The sequence below is a fragment of the Papio anubis genome, chromosome 3 (assembly GCF_008728515.1).
Source record: "Papio anubis isolate 15944 chromosome 3, Panubis1.0, whole genome shotgun sequence".
In the NCBI taxonomy this organism is placed as follows: Eukaryota; Metazoa; Chordata; class Mammalia; order Primates; family Cercopithecidae; genus Papio; species Papio anubis.
The window spans coordinates 38,459,497-38,487,448 of record NC_044978.1 but is presented as its reverse complement, the minus strand read 5'-3'; the positions used below and the strand labels follow the sequence as shown (position 1 = coordinate 38,487,448).

The following is a 27,952-nucleotide window of genomic DNA, read 5'->3' as shown; positions in this document are numbered from 1 at the left end:
TAAAAAGTAGAGAAAAAATAGGAAAACAAATTATTCAACCTTTAGACACTGTAGTACAATACACTGTTCTAACATAGGTGTAACAAGAGTACCAAAGAAAAAAAAAAGGCACGGAAAAGAAACATCTGAAGAAATAGGAATAAAATCTTCCAAAATTTAATGAAGAAATATTTACTTACAGATTCAAACTCAATAAACCACCGAAGTGAAAGTAACAAAGTGAGTCACAACTAGGCCGGGCACAGTGGCTCATGCCTGTAATCCCGGCACTTTGGGAGGCCAAGGTGGGCGGATCATTTGAGGTCAGGCATTCGAGACAAGTCTGACCCACACAGTGAAACCCCATCTATACTAAAAATACAAAAATTAGCTGAGCACAGTGGTACACGCCTGTAGTCCCAGCTACCTGGGAGGCTGAGGCAGGAGAATCGCCTGAACCTGGGAGACGGAGGCTATAGTGAGCCAAGACCATGCCACTGAACTCCATCCTAGGCAACATGAGTGAGACTCAGTCTCAAAAAAAAAAAAAAAAAGTGAATCACAACTAAACAAACCACAGTTAAACTGCTGAAATCCAAAGACAATGAAAAAAACCTTAAAAGCATCAAGAGAAAAATGACTGATGACATACAGAGAAACAACAACGCAATTCATTGCTGTCATCTCATCAGAAACAATGGAGCCCACAAGTCAGTGAGATGACAGTCAAGTGCTAACAGAAAGAAAACTATAATTTAAATTTTTATATCCAGGATAAGTATCCTCTAAAAATGGAAGCAAATAAAAGTATTTCAAGATGAATAAAGACTGAGAAAATTCATTGCTAGCAGACATGTCTTATAAGAAATAATAAATAAAGCCCACCAAGATGAAAGAATATACTGTAAAACCACTAATAACAGATAACCTTTAAGAAAAAAACTAAAATCAACAGGGGAATTTTGATCCAACCAAACGAAGTCAGCCCAATAAAGCCTCTCTGTCCCAAATATTAATAAAATTTTAGGGAAAAAAACACAAAAATCAACTTCCCAAGTACTCTGAAGACTAAACAAAAGCAGGTGCATTGTGAAGGGTAGTTAAAACTTGGAGAATAACTCATATGGATACAAGAATCATTGTTTCCTTTCTCTCTTCTTCTCTCTTCTGAATCTGCCCCTGTTTCAGGGCTGGATGTCAGAAGCTCAGGTGGCAAAATTTCTAAGAAAAACTATGCTTCCAGTTAGAGAAATCTAGAAATTAGGTCCCAGAGATTAGAAGTGTGGGGAAGAGTCCTAAATAGCAGAGAGTAAGAGAAAAGGGTTCTCTAAATCTGTGTAAAAACCTGCGATAACCGTAAACTCATCCCAGAGATGCATGGGTGTGGGACAAACCCAAGCCAGAATAGCCACCTTTCTAAATTTAATTACCATCCAATTATCAGCCTAATTCCTGAATGAAGCATATGCATGTGAGGAAAATACAAGGCAAACTAGTCTGTCTCCCTGCATCGAAGGGGAAAGAAGAAAAAAATGAAAGAAAACCCAAAGCAGGGTAAGAGAGGTTTGAAAAATGAAGGGACACTAGAACCACCATGCACAGAGAAGAGGTGGAACTTGCAGCCCGACCCTTACCAGGTTGTGTGTTTGCTAAACAACAACAAAACATCTGTTAGAGGATTATAACAGGGCCCAGAGTTATGTTCTAATGTAACCAGGACCCACAATGTTCAGGACACATTAATATGCAACATACAAAGAGCCATGAAAATGTGATTGTTTCTCACAGGAAAACACAAACAACAGATGTCAATGAGATGAACAAAACATTGGACTTATCACACAATGACTTTAAAGGAGATACTATAATTATGCTTTAGAAAATAAAGGTTAACAAAGTCTAAATGAATTGAAAGAGTTCTCCAAAAAGAAATAATAAATGTTTGAGGTGATAGAGGTGTTAACTACCCTGATTTGAATATTATACATTATATGCATGTATTAATATATCACAATATTGCACATAATATGTACAATTATTGTCAATTTAAAATATTAAAGAAAATAGAGTTCTCATCCAATAATGAAAAGCACAAAAATGAACCATATGGAAATTTTAGACTTGAAATGCATACTACCTGGAAAAAAAATATGCATAAGATGGGTTAAATATCAAAATTTAAAACACAAAGAAAAAGTCCATAAATTCGAAGATCAAGTTTACCATACGTATCAAGTTTCTATGTACAAACTACAACCTGAAAAAAAGAAAAACAAGACTGAAACAAACGAAACAGATGCTTAAGTAGTTGCCTGACTCTATCAGAGGATCTAATACTTATTTCTTTGGAGACCCAAAGTGAAGAACCGGCCGGGCGCGGTGGCTCAGGGGCCGGGCGCGGTGGCTCACGCCTGTAATCCCAGCACTTTGCGGGACCAAGACAGGCGGATCACAAGGTCAGTAGATCGAGACGATCCTGGCTAACATGGTGAAACCCCGTCTCTACTAAAAATACAAAAAATTAGCCGGGCGTGTTGGCGAGCACCTGTAGTCCCAGCTAACGGAAGGCTGAGACAGGAGAATGGCGTGAACCCAGGAGGAGGAGCTTGCAGTGAGCTGAGATCATGCCACTGCACTCTAGCCTGGGGGACAGAGCACGACTCCTTCTCAAAAAACAAAAAAGAAACAAAAAAAAAACTTTCATAGAAACATCAAAAATAATGTTTGACCATATATCTGAGCATCATGACCCAGTCCGGTTGACACATAAAACTAACCACCACCCTGTATCAGTAAGAAATTCAATTAAATACAAAAACATAGATATGTTACCAAGTAAAAAGATGGAAAAATATATATATACCATACAAACACAAAGCAAAAGAAAGCTGGATTAAATATCAAACAGGTAAATTCCAGATCAAGAAATATTTCTAGGGATAAAAAAGAAAATTACATAATTATGAAAGCATTGATTCACCAAGAAGACATAATAATCATAAATATGAATGTATGTAATAACAGTTTTAAAATTCATGAAGCACAAAATGATAGAAATACAAAGAAAGAAAAATAGAAAAAGCCATAATACTACTGACATTTCAATAACTGTATTTCAGTAGGTGACAGAACAAGTAAACAATACATTAGTAATGGTATAGAAGATCTGAAGAGCATTATCAACCAACCTAATTGACATTTATAGAACACTCCATCCAACAATGTCAGAAAACACATACTTTTCCAATGCACATGAAACCTTTACCCAGATAGACTACATTCTGCACCATAAAACAAGGCTTAATAAATGTAGAAGGATTCATGACATACAAAGAATGCTTGCTGGCCACAACAGAATTAAACTAAAAATCAAAACAAAAAGATCTCTGCAACATACTTCTATATATATATATATATATATATATTTTTTTTTTTTTTTTTTTGAGACGGAGTCTCGCTCTGTCGCCCAGGCTGGAGTGCAGTCGCGGGATCTCAGCTCACTGCAAGCTCCGCCTCCTGGGTTTATGCCATTCTCCTGCCTCAGCCTCCCGAGTAGCTGGGACTACAGGCGCACGCCACCACACCCGGCTAGGTTTTTTGTATTATTTTAGTAGAGACGGGGTTTCACCGTGTTAGCCAGGATGATCTCGATCTCCTGACCTCGTGATCCACCCGTCTCGGCCTCCCAAAGTGCTGGGATTACAGGCTTGAGCCACCGTGCCCGGCCTCTGCAACATACTTCTAAATAACACACGCAAACAAAAAATCAGAAAGGAAAATAAAAAGTATTCTGAATAGAATAAAAATAAGATGAGAATAAAAGTATGTAGAAAAAAATGTATATCGCTAAATGCCTATATTCAAAAAGAAGAAAGATCTCAAAACAGCAACAATCAATATATTTGATGAACCTACAGCCAGGCTAATGACTAGGATAAAAAGAAAGAAATTTTCAATATGAGAAATGAAAGAGGGAACATCACTACAGGTTCTACAGATATTTAAATGAAAATAAGGAAACAACTTTGTATCAATAAATTTTCCAGTTTAGATGAAACAGACAATTCCTTGCAAGATACATTAAATATACTTTATTAAAGCTCATTGAAGAAGAAATGGATCACCTAAATAAACTTGTATCTGTTAAGGAAATTGAATTTACACCTAATAACATCCCCAGGCACACAAAAAAAATCACACCTAGATAACTTCACTGGTAAATTCTAGTAAACATTGAAAAAATAAATAATAACAATTCTATATAAACTTTTCCAGAAAACTGAAGAGTAGAGATCATTCTGTGAGACCATTGTTTACTCTGAGATGAAAACCAGATAAAGACAATTACAAGAACAGAAAACTACACACCAATAGTCCTCATGATCACAGATACAAAATTCTTTTAAATTCTTTAGCAAATTGAATTCAACAATATATAAAAACAGTAACATGTAATTACTAAATAATTTTATTCCAGGAAGTGGTTTAATATTTAAAAGCCAGTCAATGAAATATACCATGTTAACAACTAAAAAACAGTAAAAGTATGATATCTCACTAGAAGCAAACAAAGCACTTGACAAAAATCCAACATTCATTCCCGATTTAAAGGGAAAAAAAAATCCAGCATCCTGAGAGAAGGAAATTTCCTCAATCTTACAAAGGACATCTGCAAAAAAACCTAAAAATTCAGTCCGGGTATTGAAGAAGAAAAAAAAAATTGTTTTAACCTACAAGTAATATCATAAATAATGGTAAGAGACTGACCACTGTTCCCCTAAAGTCGGGAACAAGGTAACGTTGTCCATTTCACCACTTATCTATTCAATATTGTACTGGGATTTCTAGCCATTGCAGTCAGGCCTGAAAAAGAAATTTAAAACAACCAGGTCAGAAGAAAAGAAATAAAACTGATTTGCAGACAAAATGTCTACACAGAAAATCATAATGAATCACTTGAGGTCAGGAGTTCAAAAGCAACCTGGCCAACATGGTGAAACCCCGTCTCTACTAAAACTACAAAAATTAGCCGGGCATGGTGGTGGGTGCCTGTAATCCCAGCTACTGGAGAAGCTGAGGCAGGAGAATTGCTTGAACCTAAGAGGCGGAGTAGCAGTGAGCCCAGATGGAGCCACTACACTCCAGCGTGGGTGACAGAGCAAGAGATCATTTCAAAAAAAAAGAAAAATTAAATCATAATGAATGAATGTACAAATAAAGCTACTGAACTTTAGCAAGATTGAAGCAAACAAGATCAAATATAAAATCAATTTACAAATGGTAGCGATGAATGAAAAAATTTATATTAAAAAATATCATTTACAATACCATCAGAAAATATTAAATACTCAAGGATAAATCTGTCAAAAGACATGTAAAATGAGTACACTGAAAACTACTAAACACTACTCAAAAAAATTAAAGAAGATTTAAATAGAGAGACACTACATTCATGCTCCAGAATCAATATTATTAAGATGTTATTTCTCCCCCAACTAAACTACAGATTCAGCATAGTCCCAATGAAAATCCCAGCAGGCTTTCCGGTAGAAACTGAAAAGCCAATTCTAAAATTCATATGATAATACAAATAACAAAAACAACTGTGGAAAAAAAAGGACAAAGTTGGAGGACTCCTATTATCTCACCTTAAAACTACAGTAATCAAGATAGTGTGAGTTTGGCATCAAGATAAACAAATAAGTCAACAGAAAATAGACCCACATATATATGGCTGATTAATCTTTAACTAAGGTACAAAGGTAATCCGATAAAGAAAAGATAATCTTTTCAACACATGGTGCTGGAAGAATTGAACATTCATACGTTTTAAAAAAAAAAAAAAAGAAAGAAAAAGAAAGAACCTTGATCCATGCCTCTCGTCATATACAAAAATTAACTCAAAATGGTTCATTCATTAAAATGTAAAACCTAGCCAGGCGTGGTGGCTCACGCCTGTAATCCCAGCACTTTGGGAGGCCGAGATAGGCAGATCACTTTAGCTCAGGAGTTCAAGACCAGCCTGGCCAACATGGTGAAACCCCAGCTCTACTAAAAATACAAAAATTAGCCAGGCGTGGTAGCACACACCTGTAATTCTAGCTACTAAGGAGGCTGCGGCACAAGAATTGCTTGAACCCAGGAGGTGGAGGTTGCAGTGAGCCAAGATTGTGCCATCGCACTCCAGCCTGGGCAACAGAGTAAGACTCCATCTCAAATAAAAATAATAAAATAATAATAACAATAATTTATATATGTATATATATGTGAAACTCAAAACTATAAAACTTCTAGGAGAAAATATCTATGAACTAGGGTTGTGTGAAAACTTCTTAGATAAGACACCAATATGATCAACCGTAAGAGAAAATTGGGCTTAATTAAAATTAAGAATTACTACTCTTTGAAAGACCCTAAACAGTACTAAAAGACAAGCCACAGACTGGGAGAAAATACATTTGTAAATAATGATTGCCATAAAGTACTTGTATCCAGAATATATAAAAGAACTCTACTAAGATTTAACATTATTACAGGCTGTTATGTAGCCTGCTCTGTAATCCCAGCACTTTGGGAGGCCAAGACGGGCATCACTTAGGTCAGGAGATGGAGACCATCCCACAACACGCAGGAAACCCCCTGGGCTCTACTAAAAAAAAAAATACAAAAAAAATTAGCTGTGGCCAGGTGTGCATGGTGCCTGTAGTCCCAGCTACTGGGAGGCTGAGGAGGAGAATGGCATAAAACCCAGGAGGTGTTTGAGCTTGCAGTGAGCTGAGATCCGCCACTGCACTCCAGCCCACATGCATGAGTGAGACTCCATCTCAAAAAAGATTTTAATATTATTAATAGGGACAAAAGCAATTTAAAAAATAACTAAGAGGACTTGAACTTTTCATCAAAGAAACATATACAGATGGCAAATAAGCACATGAGATGATGACTTGGACATAATTCATCATGAGGGAGATGCAAATTAAAACCAGAATTAGATACTACCACACACCTATTAGAATGGCTGAACTTTAAGACTGACCAAACCAAAACTTGGTGAGATTATGGGTCAAACAGAATTCTTATACACTGCTGGTGGGAATACATAATACTACAATCACTTTGAAAAACAGTTTGACTGTTACTTAAAAAATTAAATATACACCTACAATATGACCCAGCCACCACATTCCTAAGTACATACTCAAGATAAATAAAAAAGCACATGTCCATACAAATACTTGTACATGAATATTCACAGCAAGCTTGTGTTCAAGTGCCAAAAACTGGAAACAAATGTCCATCAATAGTGAATGGCTAAATATTGTGATATATGCATATAATGAAATAATATCCAACAATACAAGGAAATAAAACAATATGGGTGAATCTGAAAATAATTTATCCTGAGGGAAGTCAGACAAATAAGAACACATACTGCATAATTCCATTTATATAAAATTCTAGAAAATCCAAATTAATCTACAGTGACAACAAACAGATCAGTGCTAGCCTAGGGATCAGTATAAGGGAGGGATTACAAAGAGGCATAAGAAATTTTGGTAATGACAAATTTGTCATTATCTTGTTTGTTGTGATGGTTTCAGAGATTTAGATATATGTCAAAACTTTCTATGTGCAGTTCACTGTATGTCAATTATGCCACAATAAAGCTACTAAAAAATGATACTGACAAAACTTAGTGAAATCTACATCAAGTCAAATATTTTGAAGTAATAAATGGTTTCAAGTAAATGTTAAGGTAATAAATTATACTTTCAAAACTAAAAAAAACAGATCTATCACAAACTCCCATATAGCTAAAAAGATGCATTTTGTTTACATCTGTATTGCATGAAAAAAAAAAAACCATGCATTTTGCTATAGTTTTACCTAACCCTGAAATTAAACATAAGAAGGAAAGGAGATTTAAACCATTAAAGGAAAAAAAAAAAAATTTGGAACAATTTAGCACAGGAGTTAAAAAACTGCTATGTAAAGGATCAAATAGTAAATATTCTAGAACGGGGGTCCCCAGTCCCCGGGCAACAGACCTGTACCGGTCTGTGGACTGTTAGGAACCAGGCCACACAGCAAGCAGTGAGCACCAGGCCAGCAAGCATTACTGCGTGAGCTCCGCCTCCTATCATATCAGCTGTGGCATTAGATTCTCATAGGAGTAGAATCCTATTGTAAACTGTGCATACAAGGTATCTAGGGTTGCATGTTCCCTATGAGAATCAAATGATAAATGTAATAAACTGGAATCATCCTGAAACCACCCCCCACCCCAGTTTGTGGAAAAACTATCTTCCACAAAACCAGTCCCTGGTGCCAAAAAGGCTGGGGACCACTGTTTTAGAATTTATGGGCCATATCATCTCTGTTACAATTCTTTGACTCTGTTGTTATAGCAGGAAAGTAACCATAGGCAATATTTAAAAGAATGAGAATAGCTGTGGTTATAGCAGGAAAGTAACCATAGAATGAGAGTGACAGTGCCACAACAAAATGTTATTTATAAAGACAAACCATTATAGAAGAGTCAGCCAAAGAAAGCAATAAAAATAAAATAGAAAAAATAAAAATAAATATGATCAAGAGCAACAGTGGAAGAGCAGCCATAAACAGGAAGAAGACCTTATCTACTACTACCGTACTAGAAGTAAGCAAACAAGAACATGCTCTAAAATACACCTTTGGGGAAAAAAGATGGAAGTTGAAATAATTCCCTCCTAACAGCTCTAATTAAGTAGACAAGGCTGTCACTGCTAACAGGAAGAGTTGTAAAAATTTAGATTTGTATCTGAAGGAATAAATAAAAGAAAAGTCTAACAATGATAGAAGTGTAGATCATGAATTTATAATAGTTTCAACATACAACACTGCATGACTTTTCCCCACCAGCCACGGTTTAGCTTAGAGTGTGCCTACCTAGACTAATCTAGGGTCAGAATTCTCAAAAGCAAATCTAACAGGACAACGGCAGATGGAAGTTTTTGTTAGAAACCACTTCCAGCAAATAAGCAAGCCAAGAAGAAAGTAAACAATGGCAGATGTAGTATGACACACTAGGATAAAAAAAAAAGCAAGATCACAGGACAGAAGGTAACTATGAGGCTGAAGAGCATTGGAAAGGGCAATATTAGAAAAACAAGAGATAGATGATTTTGATTAAAGAGTAAGATTGGAATTTTAAATTTATGATGTGGAAACATTCCAGTGATAAAAAGGTCTAAGTTTTTAAAATAGGAATGGATAAATTACAAAGAATGGCAGTAAGGGCAGCAAAGTTAAGGAATTTAAAAAAGTACAAAATGTGAATGCTAAGATGAGTTAGTTACAAGGACAATGAAGTTATTCACACCTAGTGAAACTGAGATAAGGCTATGTACCAAAAATTCACACACGAAGACCACAAGTATAAATTATAGACTTTCCTTGTCCAGATTTTCAACAGAATAATTCTTCTTACTAGTTTTTAAATGTCTATGATCCTATCTTGAAATTATTTTTTAAATAAAAAGTAGTAAAATCCTATACACTAAATCACAAAATACACTAAAGCACATCCACACCAATACTAAGAAAATAAGGTTATAAAATTAGATACTCTGGCACCAAAAAGAAAAAAATCTGCCAGGTCTTTACACAAACCCTTAAATCTTTTTCTGAAATTCAGTTATTGGATAGGAAATGTGTACAAAAGAAACAAGTATTTATAAGCCTCGTTTGTTTTGTGTTAATATGGGTATCATACAACCTATCCATTACATTCCTAAGTATGGCATATACTCAAGAAAAATGAAAACATATGTCCATACAAATACTTGTACACAGCAAGCTTGTTCAAAGTAATAATTATTAGACAGTGGTAAGGGAAAATAAAGAGTACTCTGTTTGATAGCAAAACTATAAATAAATGACAAACTGTAAATTTACATCTTATAATGCTTAACTTTATGTGTCAACTGGGCTAGGCCATGGTATCAAGATATTTGGTCAAATGTTTTTCTAGATGTTTCTTTGAAGGTATTTTTTTGGATGAGATTAACATTTAAATAAGCAGATTTTTTGTATGTGGACCTTATCCAGTTGAAAGCCTAACAGAAAAAAGCCTGACTGCCTTGGACAAAGAGAAAATTCAGTCAGCAGACTGCCTTTGGACTTGAACTGCAACATCAACCCCTCCCTGGGTCTCCAGTCAGCCTGCCTATCCTACAGATTTTGGATTTGCCAGCCTCCACAATTGTGTAAAACAATTGTTTAAAATAAATCTCTCTCATGCATATGTGTGTGTGTGTGTGCACGCGCACACACCATTGGTTCTGTTTTCCTGGAGAACGCTGAAAATAAACCCCTTAAATATAATGAATAAAGTTACTTTTTATCTTGTAGAGAATGAGCATTAAAAGATACCAAATAAAGAATCTGTAACAGAAGATCAATGTGCGTTTGAGCCTAGGAGTTCAAGACCAGCCTAGGCAACACGGTGAGACTTTGTCCACCTTGTCTCTACAAAAAAATTTAAAAAATAAGCTGGGCATGGTGGTACATGCCTGTAATCCCAGCTACTCAGGAGACTGAGGAAGGAGGACCCCTTGAGCCCAGGAGGTCAAGGCTGCAGTGACCTGTGATCGTACCACTGCACTCCAATCTGGGTGACACAGTGAGAACTGTCTCAAAAACAAACAAACAAACAAAAATCCCTGTGTGAATTTATTATAACTCGATAATTAAATTAGTTTCTGTAGCTGATGATTAAGCAAAGTAGTTGCTAAACTTTTGTCGCCCAGACACTTTTTCATTAAACAAAAGATTTTAAACTTCCTTATGTGTAAAATATAAGTATTCTGTTTTTGTTGTTGATCACCGTTATGGACCAAATAATTGCATATACCCAAAATTCTTATGTTGAAACCCTACCATTAGTATTTGGAGACAGAGTCTCTAAGGAAATAATTAGGGTTAAATGCAGTCATAAGAGTGGGTCCCTAATCCAGTAGGAGTAATGTTGTTGTAAGAAGAGACACCAGAGAGCTCACTCATGCTCTCTTTCTCTCTCTGCTACGTGAGAGCACAGCAAGGAAGAGGATGTAGGCAACCCAAGAGGAGAGTCTTTACCAAATACCAACCCCACTGGCATCTTGATCTTGGACTTCCCACCTTCAGAACTGTGAGAAACAAATATTTGTTGTGTAAGCCATCCAATCATGGTATTTGATTATGGCAGCCCAAGCAAACTAATACAACGCTGAGTCTGAAGTGGGAGGTGGTGGAAGTGATATTTTAAAGGAAAGATAGAGAGCTTGTCTTGGATTACAACTGAACACTATTTAATACTATTCTACAACCTAAAGATAATTCTGCTAAAGAAGGCAACAATACAGTAGCTCTATAATAGCATTCACCATACAAAATACTGGAATCATTTATCTGTCTTCACAAATTAAATAGTAACAAATAGTAACACAGCCTCTATAATTAAAGATTCATTGAAAAAAATGCATGATAATAAATGGGTCTTAAATCTTAACTCATTTCAAGCTATAAACTCATTTCATATGTAAGTTTCAATAATACTTTTCATATTTAACAAGCTTTCAAATATTTCCAAACTAATCCCTTATATGAAATATATCAAAAACTCTTGATATATTAACTCTTACCGTAACCCGTTCCTTTGGTCAAAAGCAGGAATCATAGAGTTAGGGTGTTCTGACATTAATGCAACAAGCAGCTGTAGGACATCCATTAGATTGTCATCCTATAATCATTTTAGAAATTTTTTTTAATGAGGAAAAAAACAACTTAGTTGAATACTAAATACTTCTGAAATAGAAATTTCAACATCAGAAATATAAGTAGACATATCTGTGATAGTTATTTTTAACAAATTATGTTATTTAAATGTACACATTCACCTCTGTAACTCCAAATATACCTAAAATAGCAAAACAACTTCTTTTTCTGTGCAGAGGGACAGAGTCTCACTCTCTCACTCAGGTTGGAGCTCAGCGGTGTGATCTCAGCTCACTGTAACCTCTGCCTCCCAGGTTCAAGCAATTTTTGTGCCTCAGCCTCCCTAGTAGCTGAGACTACAGGTGTGCACCATCACATCTGGCTAATCTTTGTATTTTTGGTAGAGACAAGGTTTCACCATGTTGACCAGGCTGGTCTCGAACTCTTGGCCTTAAGTGATCTGCCCACCTCAGCCTCCCAAAGTGCTAGGATTACAGGTTGAGCCACTGTGCCTGACCTCAAAACAATTTCTTTGGTTTTTTTTGGTTGTTGTTGTTTTTTGAGACAGAGTTTCTCGCTCTGTCACCTCCTGGGTTCACGCCATTCTCCTGCCTCAGCCTCCGGAGTAGCGGGGACTACAGGTGCCTGCTACCACGCCTGGCTAATTTTTTGTATTTTTAGTAGAGACGGGGTTTCAACATGTTAGCCAGGATGGTCTCAATCTCCTGACCTCATAATCCTCCCAACTCGGCCTCCCAAAGTCCTGGGATTACAGGCGTGAGCCACCACACCTGGCTTCAAAACAATTTCTTTTTTTTTTAATTTTTATTTTTTATTTTTTATTTTTTGAGACGGAGTCTCGCTCTGTCACCCAGGCTGGAGTGTAGTGGCCAGATCTCAGCTCACTGCAAGCTCCGCCTCCCAGGTTCCTGCCATTCTCCTGCCTCAGCCTCCTGAGTAGCTGGGACTACAGGCGCCCGCCACCTCGCCCAGCTAGTTTTTTGTATTTTTTTAGTAGAGACGGGGTTTCACCGTGTTAGCCAGGATGGTCTCGATCTCCTGACCTCGTGATCCGCCCGTCTCGGCCTCCCAAAGTGCTGGGATTACACGCTTAAGCCACCGCGCCCGGCCCAAAACAATTTCTTAATAAAAGAAATAAAATGCCTTTTATGTTATACTGAATCAAGATTTTGTAAAACATAACCTATAGAAACAGTATATCCAACATTATTGTTTTTTAAGGAAGGCTTAAAAATTGTGGGGAAGGATTATTCTTTATTACAGAAAAATATATTAGAGCTTCTAAAATGCTAATAAATGTTGCAAATCTGGTGGTAGTGGTAGGGGCAAGATATTATGTATCATTTCTTAAACTTATCTGACCTGAAATATTTTATTCACTGTGCCTCTCCAGAAACTAGTTCTAAAAGAACACTTTGTAGGAAATGATAACCGGATCGTTTTTATATACAGTCCTATTGTCACTATGAAGATAAACAATAAATGTTTACTTCATCAACATACCACTAATATGTGGTAGTATTTGATAATGTTTACAGAATAACAGCACAGGAACATACATGAGTTCTAGATCCCAAAAAAATCTTCATAAAAATCCTTCACTACCTTTGTTGCATACACCAATATGTATGCATATCATTAGAGCCAACTTGGACAATACTGACCCAAAAAGGAAAAGGCAAATAGCTAACAGAATTTAGTTTACTTGGTTGCCCTAACTCTAGTTTTCCTTCACTGCTTTGGAATTTTTGCTATGGAAGCTACTTATATACCTAATTTTCAGTAAGTTAAACAGATGATCTAGAGCTAGGACACTGAATCTTTGAAAGTGTTATTTACAGGACCTGAAATTTTCCTAACAATAAGGAATCACTGTGACTTCCAGTTTACCTCATATAAAGTACTTTATTCAGTCCTTTAGGGTTAATAAAAACAAAATCACATATATAGATCACATGAAATTCACCTGAAAATTCTTAAAATATTATATTTGGTCAGAAAAATCTAAAAATTAATAGAATTGCCTATTCAAGAGGAAAAAATATAATCATTAATGATTTTGAGTCAAATACTACTCACAAAATTTAAGCCATTCTTTTATACTTGAATTAACAAAGAGATCCAATCATTATCCCTTATTTAAAAATTAAAGAAGGCACTACTCCATACTAAAATATATTTATTAATTCACAAGATATTAATTATAATATAGGAGTACAAATTATCATTTAAAATGCTATGATATATTCCATCAATTCCTAAGTTTTACTAATTATAGGTAAAAATCTAACTAAAAAGAGATGATTTAGTTAGATTGCAACTGACATATATTGCGTTTTCCTGGTACTAAAAAAGAAAAAGAAAAACAGATATTTCAACCTATTTAATTTTCAACCTTCTTTTCAAACACATAATTTTAAATCCCATTATAAATGAGTTGTTTAATATTTGAACATGTAAAGTCAGTGGGAAGATTGTGTTACGAATTTTTAAAACCTAATCATTTTTAGTCATTTTCATAATCTATTTTTTCATTTGTTACACCGGTTTCTGGAAATACACTGAAAGTATGCTTTGGTATACTTTATTATTAATTCAATGAAATCCAATGTTAGTACTTTTCAAAGCTTTTCATGATGATTCTCAAGATTCATCTTGTGGTAATAAAGGATATTTAAATAAAGATTGCTAGGGCTTAGTTCCTAAGTAGACACATTTATTCCCCTTTACAGTTACATAATTATTGAAGATTTCTTTAAATTTTTACTTTTAAAAAAGTCTAATGTAGCTTCAAAAATTAAAATTTCAAAATATAAAATTCAAATATTACCTCATGCATAGTCAGTAGGTAATTAAGAATGGCCTGTAATTCATCTTCCTTTACTCCAGAATCCTTCAAAAACATAATACAGGTATCTTATGTTTACGTGTAAAAAAATGTTTAAAGAGAAATTATATACATAGGTTTGTCAAGTTGGTCAGCTACTATAAATATAAAAATATAATGTAACAGAGAATCTAAATGTAAAACAAAAATTTGGGGAGGCACTAAAGACATCAATGCTCCAGACCATGTAGAGGTCAAAAGAGATTTAACATCAGCTTCCTGTTTTCAACACCTTGTATAATATGATAGCCCACTTACTAAAGCTACGGAATCCTGAAGTCAGCAAAAATAATAAGTAATGATAAATTAAAAAGTAATATCCACACCTAATACGCCTCTAAATACAGAAGACATCTTTTTGACTTAAATTAAATGTGGAGAATAAAATGAACAGTTTCTGAAATTATCAAGTTAAAATGTCAAGTATCTAAAAATTAAATAGTAATTTCACTGGGGGGAAAAAAAAAAAAACACTGCACTTTTAAATATGAGCTCATTATGAAAATTTTCAACCTGTTCTATGAGTATATTAATCACTAAAAAAGCTGCAATCTTAAAAAAAAAAACCACACAAGAAGAAAAGAAATTGGAAAATAAAAACAGTACCCATTGGGAACGAGCAACAAAACGAAGACAATTCAAAGGATACTTTTTTTAAATAAATGGAAATAAGGTATATGAATCTGAAAGGTATACTAAAAGTTAGGTTCACTTGCCATAATGTTATGTGACAACTAATAAAGCATTATAAAATCATATAGGAAAATACTGACAAAATATTGGTAACAACTACATTTATATATTGCTATCTTATAAAACCAAAATGCCTTTTTTAGAATGGTAAATTTTACTTTACCTGTAATACAATGAAAAGGGACTAAATATGACCACTTCTAAAGGCTCATACACCTACCTGGTACATTTATACAGAAATACTATTTCTCAAAATCTGAATGTCAGGTACAAGGAGCCTGCTAAAAATGAAACCTCCTTCAGGAGTATAGTGCCAAATACTAACAGAAACATAGTAAATATTTGCGGAATGAATGAACACACTTGAGCTACTAAAGAAATTTATATAACATAAAATACAACTACCAATCCCTAATTCTGCAACAATTTATATCCATATAGGCTCCAAAAAAGAACCAAAACAAACATGGAAACATCTTTCAAAGTATTTTCCAATGTGTAACCATAGTAACCAAGCAAAGAATAAATAAAACAAGATTGTATTTCATGTGAAATTATAAGCCACAATACACAGTATGCTACGGAATAAGGAATGTGAACTCACCTTCATCACTAATTGCTTAATGAACATCAACAAGAATGCTCGTAGAGAAAGTATTTCTTTTTTACTAGGTCGCGGTCCATCTTTTAAAAAATACACATACACAGTTAGTATTTAAAGGACCTCAATGCTGTCAAAGTATAAAATTCTTATTCCCAAGAGTTTTTCCATTTGTTTGTAAGAAACATAAAGGTCAGTCTCCTACAGAATGACCTCTTTTATGCCTCTAGAAAGACAAGTGTTCAATCTTACACGCACTGTATACATAATATTTCAAACATACATACAGGTTATGTTGAAACTACAATGAAGAAGTACTTTGAATAGGTCAAAGAATGTCCAAAACATAAAAATGAGGTAACAAATAAAATTTGTATTCAATAATAATACACTTATTTTAAGACTCTGAGAGTATTAGTAAGGTAACAGAAGTTTACAAAGAAAAAAACAAAGGAAAATCTAAACTTTCAACATTATTATTATATATGAATTCAGTATGACAAAATTTTTCTACTGTTATCATTATATAAGATAATACAAAAATCTTAAAAAGAATGCCTCACCACACGGTATCATTCATGAAGAAGGGAAATACTATGTTGACTGCCTCTGACATCTCCTCTGCTTGGAAAAGTCCTTGGTCACACATGGCTCACATTAAATCAATTTTCATGTCTCAAACATATAATTTCCAAGTAGAAAGCTTTTGGAAACCAAACACTCATTGCTCTAAGATCCTAAGTTAGGAACCTGTTTGCTCATATATTTTATAATTTTCCCCCCACTAATCACTATTTACAGATAGTTCTTAGACCACCAAAGCATAGGACCACCATGACCTTGAACAGATCAATGAAAATAGGAAGAAAATTGTTTAAAATTTGTTCCATATGATTCCTAGACAAAAAAAAATAAGACTATAAGACTAGAGTTAGAATAGGATCACAAATTTGTCCAGTTCTCTCATTTGAAGAATGAGACTTTCCCAAGGTCACTAATCAGTTATAAAAGGCAGGCAAGAATACAAAACTAGCACCTAGGACAGTACATGCATGATACACCTACACCACCATGAAATAGTCATGAGAAAATTCTGACCCGGTTCTAGATCTGCCACAACCTTGCCAGCTTAAAAAGTTCATAGCTTGCTAAATTACAGATACCAGATTCTCTGAGGCTAAACCAAGCTTATTTTGAAAGTGATATAAAAAGTAGTATGCCAATGTGAAAATCTTTGTAAATCACTAAACAACCAAAGCCTCTTACTATAATGAGAATGTATATTATTGACTCCCCAGCATCTATTTCTTAATTTCAAGCAACACCCCTTAATTTTTACCAAGTGACTGAAGTCATCTTCACTTTCAGACCATGTCTTTCAAGGTAGGGGATGCCTCCATTTCTAAGCAATCAGAGCAATTACAACCACAGAAATGGGCACATGATATAATCAAAGCCAATGAGCGAGAGAGAGACTAAAAGAGACTTTCACTGGAAACACTTTATATAGGCAGATGCTCTTACACTGGATTTAAGCTGTTATGGATGTGAAAGTGGACCAGCTGCTTACTACTACAAAGGGAGCGAGTATGTGAAAACAGTCATCACAGAAGAATTGGTAAACGCAGCGAGACAAATTCAGTCCTATGGTCATACTCAGAATACCTGTATCAAGTTGTATCTGAAACTGCCAGTTTACACGAGCTGATTACCTCCCTTTATGATGTAAGCCAATTCCAAGAAGACTGCTATAGTTACAAACAAAAGAGCCACTCTATGTCAAAAGTTTTATTTTGACCCCTTATATGAACTGCTGGTCATGTTGAATGAATATTACCCTTTCAGCAAGTTAGTCCTCATTATGTAAGAAAACAATTACTAATATTTTGTAATTTCATTATATCTTTAAGAGAAGCAGATAACTCCTACTTTTGTAAGAAACCCCCATATTCCCAAAACATCATTTTCAAGGAATCTCATTGTGACAATCCGTCTCGCATCAATTACTAAAAACTAATTAAAAAATTCTTGGCATTTTCAGTGCCTTACAACAACCATCCTAGTCATATCAGCTCCCCAAAAAACTCACATCAGCACAAGTAGTATTCTTCCATACAAGTAGCAAGTTATTAAACTCTAGAAACCACAATTTAGGACAAACTATTAACATTATCAATGAGATTAAAATAAAATTTTGCCATAATGGAATACAGAAAAGCTGCCCAAATATATGATCGTACTGGTTAAAACAAAAAGAAAAATTAAATCCTGATTTGCATTTGTGTAAACTAATATACAGACAGAAATTATATACCTAATCCTTTTGGGGTAATACCACTTCGATCCTGAGGATTCACTGCCCAGTAGTAGTACTTCAGCGTGTGCATGATGAGAAGCACTGTTCCAACTCTCCGAATGGTGTTATATATGTTGACTGTACCAATGAATTCCGTGGACAGATAAGTATAGAGCATCAATTGAACCTACAGAATAAAAACGAAGAACTTAGAGAACCCCACCAGCATTTTATCTGTTTCCAGTAACACTTTCAGGCTGTTTTATTTTCACCATGCTTCTTCCAAAAAGTAAAATGCTGAGCCTGATAATAATATTCATATTAGGTAACACATACCTATTGACACACAAGCACATGCACACACACTCCTTATAAAACCAAACCAGGTAATTTCTTCTTTTATAGAAGCATTATCAAATATGGAAACTTTTTGCTGCATTATTCCATGGAAATAACTTTGTGATTCCTATTTAGCAACCAGCAATTATTCCTAAGCATGTGTAACCTCTTTATAATAGACTTATTACTTATGCTATCTATGCATAGTTGTTTGAAAAATCTAGAATTTCTTTCAAATATAACATTTGCAGAAAATCAGGAGCTGAAATGACTCCAAAGAAAAAGTACTAGTAACGCAAAAGGAAAAAACAAATAGAACTAAACCAAAAGAAAACCATAGAAAAAGATAGAGTTTAACTGAGGAGTATTAGAAAAACAGAATTCTGTGACAGTAGCTCATTACAAGAAACATTCCAATCTAGCATTTTCATTATAACATTATAATCTCTCAACATGTGTAAAATGTCCCCTAACTTGGAAAGGATTCTACTAATCTCATTGATAAGTAGTTTAAAAAATACATAAGAAGTTATATATTTTTATATTAACTTCAAAATATCACCTCTTCATATGTAAGAGAAAGAAATAATACAAGTGCTACCCCACCACTGCACATTTCATCTCAACAAAAAATTGGCCCACCCCAGTGGTTCACGCCTGTAATTTCAGCACGTTAGGAGGCTGAGGCGGGCAGATCACTTGAGGTCAGGAGTTTAAAAGCAGCCTGGCCAACATCGTGAAACTTCGTCTCTACCAAAAAATACAAAAATTAGCTGAGCATGGTGGTACACACCTGTAGTCCCAGCTACTCAGGAGACCGAGGCAGGAGAATCTCTTAAACCCAGGAGGTAGAGACTGCAGTAACCCGAGATAGTGCCACTGCACTCCAGCCTGGGCGACAGAGTGAGACCCTGCCTCAAAAAAAAAATTTTTTTTTTAGTGAAATTATGGGTCTGAAACTCATCAACTATACTCCATTACTTAGAGCAGCAAAAATAACGACTGCTTTTGCTCTACTCTCATGTTGAAATCAAGAATTTTTCATTTTATTGCTAGACAGTATATTTTATAAGCTGAACAACTTTAAGTATAGGACATATATTCTGCCCTTGACCATAGACCAAACTACTGATCATTTATAATTGAACATTTATGTTACCTTCCTGGACAACAAGGGCATCTTCCTTTTCAAACCTGCAAGGTACCTCAGTGTCACCTAGGGACTTCTTTAGAGAGCAAAAAAGTAGGTACCTATCTTCCAGGTGCCCTACAGATAAACAATCAAGGCTAAATCAATTAGAGTGCCAGTGAATAAATCTAACATGGTAAAAAGTGGCAGGTTCTGAACCACTTAAAAGCAGGGTTTGGAAGATCATTGTAATTCACAAAACCATATATGTGTCTATACGCATACATATACATTGTGATCTACTGATTTGCTGCAAAATGTTATTTTGATGTAGCTACTGCTGTTCAAATTGATAGACCCAATCCACTCCTCATTGAGACAATGTGACATGGCTCAAATTCTTAACCATGTTGTTTCAGTCCTTTAGCAAATATTTACATCTAACTATATGCATAACACTGTATCATGGAAATACAATGGCACGTATGCTGTCCCTAAGTAGCTGAAATACAATTGAAAAGATTAAAAAAAAAAATACACTTATATTTAAGCAAAATAAATCAAAGATAATAAATATGCCCACCAAAACATGAAAAAAGTCATGAGGCAATATGTAACTGAGTAACATACAGCTCTGAAATATTATTAATTCAGAGGACAGATAAATTATTATAGAATAAACTGAAATCGTAAAGAAAAGCTTCACTAAGAAAGTAGGCATTAAGATAGGCTTTGAAGATGAGTAGTAGAATAGACAGACAGAATACAAGAGAAAATTTCAAGCAAGAAAAATGATGGTTGAAATAAAGGTTTCCCTAGAGTTAGAACAACAGTTCTCAATCTTGACTGCACATTAAAATAACTGGAAAACTTTTTATTTTTTTTTAATACTGATGCCTGAGTCCCATCTCAGTGAGGCAGGAGAATAGGGTCTAGAGGCAGGGAACCTAAGGACTTCCTAGAACTAAATCAAATGGAAACACTACAGCTATGACAAGAAATATCCTCTCCATTTACATAGGGCATACACCGAGTAAATGACTTTGTAACTTTACCGCATTGTCTTCATTTACATAGGGCCTACAGCAAGCAACCAGTGGAAACCTCTAGAAGTTATTTAAACCCCCGGAAATTCTGTAACAGGGCTCTTGAGCCCCTATGCTCAGGCCTGTTCCCACACTGTGGAGTGTACTTTCATTTTCAATCAATTTCTGCTTTTGTTCCTTCATTCTTCCTTTGCCTTGTGCATCTTGTCCAATTCTTTGTTCAAGACACCAAGAACCTGGACACCCTCCACCAGTAACACCATATTGATGAAATCAGAATCTGCAGTGGAAGTGGTGGGATTCTATATTTGTTTGTTTTTATAAACCTACCCCAACTTATTCTATTAGCAGTCAAGACTGAGAACCACCATTGTAGGGAAACCTTTTGGTACCTCCCTATCCACTGAGGATATTTCCATTTTTAAGCTAGAAAATCTAGAAATAATAATTGACATGAAGTCCTCAATGGGAAACCATTAAAACTTCTGGGGCTAAGGAATGATAAGAATCATATCTCACAAGTATACATATGTAACAAACCTGCACGTTATGCACATGTACCCTACAACTTAAAGTATAATAATAATAAATAAATTTTTAAAAAAATAAAAATAAAAAAAATAAAAATATACTATAAGTTATTACTGACTATAAAAAAAAAAAAAAAGAATCATATCTTAGGAAAATATTGGGGTTGGGCATGGTGGCTCAAGACTGTAATCCCAACACTTTCTGGGGCTGAGAGAGGAGGATTGCTTGAGGCCAGAAGTCTGAGACCAGCCTAAACAACAAAGCAAGACCCCGGTCTCTACAAAAAATGTAAAAAGTTAGCTGGGAATGGGAATGGTGGTGCACACCTGCAGTATCAGCTACTCAGGAGGCTGAAGCAGGAGGACTGATTGAGCCCAGGAGTTCAAGGTTGCACTGAGCCATGGCCATGCCACTGCACTCCACCCTGGATGACAGAACAAGACTCTGTCTCAAATAAAAAAAAGAACATGTTGGAACTCTGGCAGAATAGTGACAAGTTAGACAAAGAAATGGAAAACTGGAGAAAGTTAGTCTATTGAGAATGATACTGTGGTAAAAGAAAAATGAACAGAGGCTGGGCCTAATGGCTCACACCTGTGATCCCAGCACTCTGGGGGGCAGAGGCAGGTGGATCACTTGAGCCTAGGAGTTTGAGACCAGCCTGGGCAACATGGCAAAACATCATCTCTACAAAAAAATACAAAAATTAGCTGTGTGTGGTGGTACACAACTACAGTCCCAACTACTCAGGAGGCTGAGATGGGAGGATCACCTGGGCTGGGGAGGCAGAGGTTACAGTGAGCTGAGATCACACCACTGCACTCCCACTTTGGTGACACAGTGAGACCCTGTGTCAAAAAAATAAATAAATAGAATTTAGTAGCAACATATAGAGATGAATGAAAGACCTCAAGATTACTCATATGCTAATTATGAATAAACCTTCCCTCATTCACTCATTATGTACTCCAATAGCCACACAAATTGTGTGTTAACATCTGTCTTTCCCACTAAATCTAAATTCTACAAGAGCAAGTATCAAGTCTATCTTGTTTACCACCATAAAGTAGTCACTGAACAAATATCTGTTGAGTACACAAAGGACCATGGTAGACAAGAAAATTCATCTCTTCTGCTAGGTCATTAAAAAGATGGTCTCTGAGCAGATCTAAGATAAATGGAAACTACAAATCGCTGGTAGCTCCCTTTTCAAAAAGCAAAGCTTTTCACATCCACACATCCAGACCTTCAACTTTTACCCAGAGGTGGATTGACCATGAAGCTGATAAAGCTTAAACTTTATGACCACTGATCTATAAATGTTTCTTCCAAGACCCTAAACCTAATTTTGTATGCATTATATTGTATTCTTCTTAAAAAATTTCCCACATGATAAACATTTGACCTTCAAGTCAAACAAAATTTGGCTCTGCCCTTTTTTATGACTGTCTTTACAATAAAATAAAAGTGGATAAAACCCCTTGTGGATACATAAAGCAGATGGCTAAAACAGGAGAAAATGTTAATATTATCAACTCAACTGCAAATTCTAAAAAGGAAATTGAGGAAAGTTATTAAAAGTAGAAGATAAGATATAGGGTAAAATAATCCTAGGAAACTAAGAAAATCATAAGATGAATTTTTTTTAATTCCCCTCCAACTAAGTATCTAATAAGAGGCTTTCTGACCACATCAAAAGAGACACAAAGCCTTACAAATATGCTGATCAGTAAGACAAAAAAGTGTCTAGTAAAAGATTTAAAAAGTAACTTGAAACAATCCTCAAAAAGAAATAAGACTGAGGGTCATGGAAGAAAATGAGGTCAAATTTGACCTGGAGATAAAAAGCTACAACCTCCAGCTGCCTCTTTTGATTATTTCCAAATGGCAATCAGAGTCAGCAGCTGTTTTTCTCTTTAACATTTTAAAAGACCAGCTGAAAATAAGATATTAAGAGTCTAGAAAAGCAAAAAAAAAGTCTGCAGACTTTTTTCTGACAACTAGAATAAGTAGGTGCTATTCCAACTTAAACAATGATACACACTGCAAGTGGACCAAAAGGCAGAAGGGGAGAGAGGAAAACTGGGCTTGAAATAACACAACTTCTAACAAAAATTGTAGATAAGATAGATACAATTATGCAATTTAATAAAATGCTCTGTTTCAAGTTATGCTTAATACTGCCACTACTGAATTTTTAGGACAATGTATTACAACATTAGGATTTATTAAAGATTTTGTTCATACACCTTATCACAAATTCATTTACATTCACATAGAGCTAATTGGTTTGTTGTTACAAAACTGAAAAAAAAATTTGCACAAATGTTTTTATAATTTGAATTAATGTGAAACTAAAATGATTACATGAGACTAGTATATCATGCCTTCAAGGAAAAAGTGACATTTCAGCGGTACCTGTAAGAATGAAACTCAGTAGTTCATCAGGTTGGAAGGCAAAAGTGTGAAGTAAAAAAGAGAGAGAGCAGGAGCAGGGTGAGTTCTTAAGAAACAGGAAAAAAAAAGAAAAAAATATATATGCATATTTACAATGGAACAAAGCTACAGTTACTAGGAAACATTAATTACATTAAAACTGTCTAACTTTGATTTACATTTAGTAAATGAAGTCTCTCTCAAATAAAACTTTATTTCATTTAATTTCAGAAAATAAGGACTATACCTGCATCTTTTAAATAATGACATTTACACAGAATATATTTTTTGTATGTGTGTATATATTCTTTGTATATATTAATACACACACACACACACACACACACACACACACACACACATACACACACAGATTTGCAATTTTTCCTGAGGAGTAAAAAAGGATGCTTAGTCAAAAAAAGCAATCTACTGAAGTCTTGCAAAATAGTACATATAAAAAAGAAAATCCTCTTAATTATCACACTTCTCAAGCACAAAAACAGCAAAGATAGTAAAACAATATCAATATATAGATATATATTACCTTGGCTGGGGTATGAATCCATATGGCAGGATTAAGAAGAACGTGATCACACAACTGCTTGAGCAAGGGCATCCCATTCTGCAGATTACTCAGATATTTTGAAAATGCAAGGCAAAGTTCAAGTACTGCTCTGCTGACGTGAGATTTGGAAGACTGCAAAAAAGGTAGTTCAAATGTTATCACAAATTCAAGTCAAAGTAAGTGAATTACAGGCTATCCCTACCAGGAAAAAAGTTGGCCCACAAATTATGCTCAAAGTTAAAGATGCCATGAAGCTCACTATCACATTTGTTTAATAGAGGAATGGAGGCAAGGTAAAACAAAAAAATGTTATTTTAGTTTAGGTAATTTTCTGTAACCAAGGAGACATTCTTGCAGACAGAATTCCTTGGCCACTTAGAGAACAAATGTATGGCCTGTAAATTAAGAATCAAAAACATAAAATATACTTTACCTTTTCAAGGCTATATCCTATTACCAAGAAGCCCTTACAGGCAAGCATCTGCTCCTGCATAGCAATTGAGTTCTTCAACAATTCCATGATAAAGGCCAGCAAGGTTGAACTACAATTTTTTAAAAAGGCAATGATTAAAAAACATATTCTATTTTTTTAAATTAGGTTAGATAGATGTAACCCTTCCATTCACCTTAATAAAAAGTTCTCCATTTCAAAGAAATTGAAGCTCCACTAAAACTGCTTCCAACATTACATCAGAACTAGATTTTTAATGTAGGACTAGGAGTCACTCAAATATTTATTTCATATACTTTATCCCAAACACATTAATAGGTGAATTACTTAGAAACAATGACAAATGTGCATGATATAGAGAAAAATGAGCAACTTCCAAAACAACCAATAACAAATACTTATTAAAAATATAGTAAGGCCTCAAAGAACAGATATAACTTAGATAAGCAAGCATATTCAACTTTGAAGTGTTAGGGGCCAAAAGGTGAGAAAAGACAGTGGAGCAAAAAGAGTAAGGTATAAATCCTCAAAATGTGTTAGGGCTCCAGACTTGCCCAGTCTGAATGGAGCAGAGGGCACATGAAGAGAAAGATGAGAAAGTTAACTTGGAGGCAAATCTGAGGTCGTTGAACACTAATTTAAGAAGTTTGTTCATTATCCCAACAACAAAATTGTAATTCTTCAGTCAGTCTTGAACACTTTTAAAACTGAACAGGGGCTACAACCATGCTCTACTACCTACAATTTTTAAAGATTCCCAGAAGGGAAAGGAATAAGGTCAGTTGTTACTGCCTTCTCAGAGAGAAGTCCCACCAAAAAAAAAAAAACAGAGAGAGAAAGCATGACCGGCAGCCAATCTCCACCCCCACATCAGTGCTTTCACTGCCAGCAATTTCCAATAAGGGGGGGGGGGGGGGGGGGGGGGAGGGAGGGGGGGAGGGGAGCAGTGGGGGAGAGGAGGAGGGCATGGAGGGGGGAAATGAGGGAGGGGGCAGAGAGGGGAGGTGGGGGAAGGAAGGAAGGAAGGAAGGAAGGGAGGGAGGGAGGGAGGGGGAGGGGGAGGGGGAAGGGGAGGGGAGGGGAGGGCATGGGATGGGGAAAACTGTAAGTAAGCCCTGTTAGAACATAGAACAAAACAATTCTATAAAGTATTAATATGTCAGGGTAATTTTATATTTTTTAAAATATAAGTTGACAAATACTAGATTTGATAACTTTTTCTTTTTAAAAAAAAATTGTTACCTGAAAAGAATCAGGACAAAACTATTCCATTATTATACACATTGGTGGTAGACATCAAGTTACATATAAAAGCAAAAATCAAAGGGAGAATTTCAAAATGAGAGAATGTAAAAGTCATTTAAATTTCTCAAGTAATAAATGAAACAATAATTTCACTATATATAGTTTCACTAGAATATACAGCCATGAGAAATTTAAACTCCTTTCCCACATCCCTTTGTCTTTTTTAGACTCAGGACTACAACACAAGAGACAAAAATGTGCTAAATGTACAATCTAATTTTTTTTTTAAAAAGACTAATTCACTTCAGATAACGCTATTAAAATTTTTGGCTTCTGATTACATAAATGCAATCAGTAATAAATAATTAAAATATGAAAAGTTCCATAATAAATCATTACCAAATAATTTAAAATATTTCAGAAATTAAAAATTTCTTATTGTATTATGGGTAGTAAAAAAATTTAAAATTTAGACAAAAAAAATGTATTTATTTTTGAGTAACCCATTATTGCCATTTATAACATTATTCTAAAACCAATTTACTGTGTTTCTTACAGCTTCCATATTTCCTACTGATAAACAAGAACTTAATACTGACATAATTAATATGGTCTTGTAATAGTTTATAGTTCACAAGTTTCTTTAAATTATTTTGACCCTACAACAAAACGTGAGAGACAAAATATTGTATAGCTCAACAGTGATGAAAGTAACCCTCACAGCAAATTAAAGAAACAAAGGCACTCACCATATGGTCAAATCAACCTCATCAGACAAATATTGCCTGTAATCCAACTGTGCAAAAAGTGGAAATAGTACTTGTACTCCTCCAATTGAATGCATTGCACTTTGGATGGAATGTGTTAAAACTGCCTTTACATCCTTGTAAGATCAAAAACACAGTAAAGACTTCAATGATTTCTTTTCCAAAACAATTAAAAATAAGGCACAACAATAAATGCAGAAACACTAAAATGTGACATTCCATGTATTTAACAGAAGCTACCAAATACATCTCAATAACACATCAAAAATTACCAATATAAATTTTCTTCAAAGATCACAGTTAGTACCTGGAGCATGAGAGCATGTGGTGAATGAACAAAAATTGAAGGGTTGTCCTTAGGAGATGATTCAAGGCAAAGTTGGGCATCTGTAGCCCGTGGATTGTACGTGAACGCAATGGCACTAGAGAGTTTCCCATCGTACAATAGAAGTTTGTGATGCTCAGCTAGGAAAAGGTCGCTTTCTGCTTTGAATTTAAATGTACCCTAAGAATTAATTAAAAACAGTTAAATAGCATGCCACAAAAAGAGAATCTAAGTACAAATCAATACAGGTGTAAAATTTTAAGGAGGAAGACCGTTGATAATCTTTTAACAGTATCATGTAAGAGGACCCCTCTTTGTTTACTTCTAAAATTGGCTGAATTTAAAGATACAATGGAAATCAAGTCAACTTGACATTAAAACCTTACCTTAAAAAGGTAAAAGTGACCAACAGATCACATTTTATCTTTTTTTCTTATACTCTTTTTTTAAAATTGTGGTCAAAAGTATATAATATACAACTTACCATCGTTAAGTATTTTTAAGTGTGTAATTGAGGAACATTAACTGTATTCATATTGCTAAACAGCAAATCTCTAGAACTTCTATATCTTGCAAAACTGAAACTCTGTAGCCATTTAACAACTCCCCATTTCCTGCTCCCCACCAGTCCCTGACTATCACAATTCTACTTTCTGTTTCTACGAGTTGGACTCTTAGATCCCTCATATAAGTGGAATCATACAGTATTTGCCTTTTTGTGACCAAAGCATTTCATTTAGCACAATGTCTTCATAGTTCCTCCATGTTTTAGCTGATGACAGGATTTCCTTGTTTTTTAAGGTTGAATAATGGTCCTGTGTGTTTATGTGTGTTGTCTGTCACATTTTCTTTATCCATTCATCTGCTACTGGACATCTGGGTTACTTCTATTTCTGAGTTATTGA

General features: G+C 35.0%; 1 protein-coding gene across 4 annotated transcripts in view; it reads right to left on the bottom strand.

Moving 5' to 3' along the window:
* The window catches only part of LRBA (LPS responsive beige-like anchor protein), a 766,866-nt gene that overhangs the window by 638,521 nt on the left and 100,393 nt on the right, over positions 1–27,952 (bottom strand). For all 4 annotated transcript variants that reach the window (XM_031663999.1, XM_031664001.1, XM_031664000.1 and 1 more), the window contains exons 10-17: positions 27,030–27,227; positions 26,705–26,838; positions 24,693–24,801; positions 24,239–24,391; positions 18,232–18,400; positions 15,921–16,000; positions 14,567–14,629; positions 11,643–11,740 (exon numbers count right to left, since the gene is read on the bottom strand). In XM_031663999.1, coding sequence (XP_031519859.1) covers positions 11,643–11,740; positions 14,567–14,629; positions 15,921–16,000; positions 18,232–18,400; positions 24,239–24,391; positions 24,693–24,801; positions 26,705–26,838; positions 27,030–27,227 — 1,004 coding nt within the window. The remainder of the gene's footprint in view (positions 1–11,642; positions 11,741–14,566; positions 14,630–15,920; positions 16,001–18,231; positions 18,401–24,238; positions 24,392–24,692; positions 24,802–26,704; positions 26,839–27,029; positions 27,228–27,952) is intronic.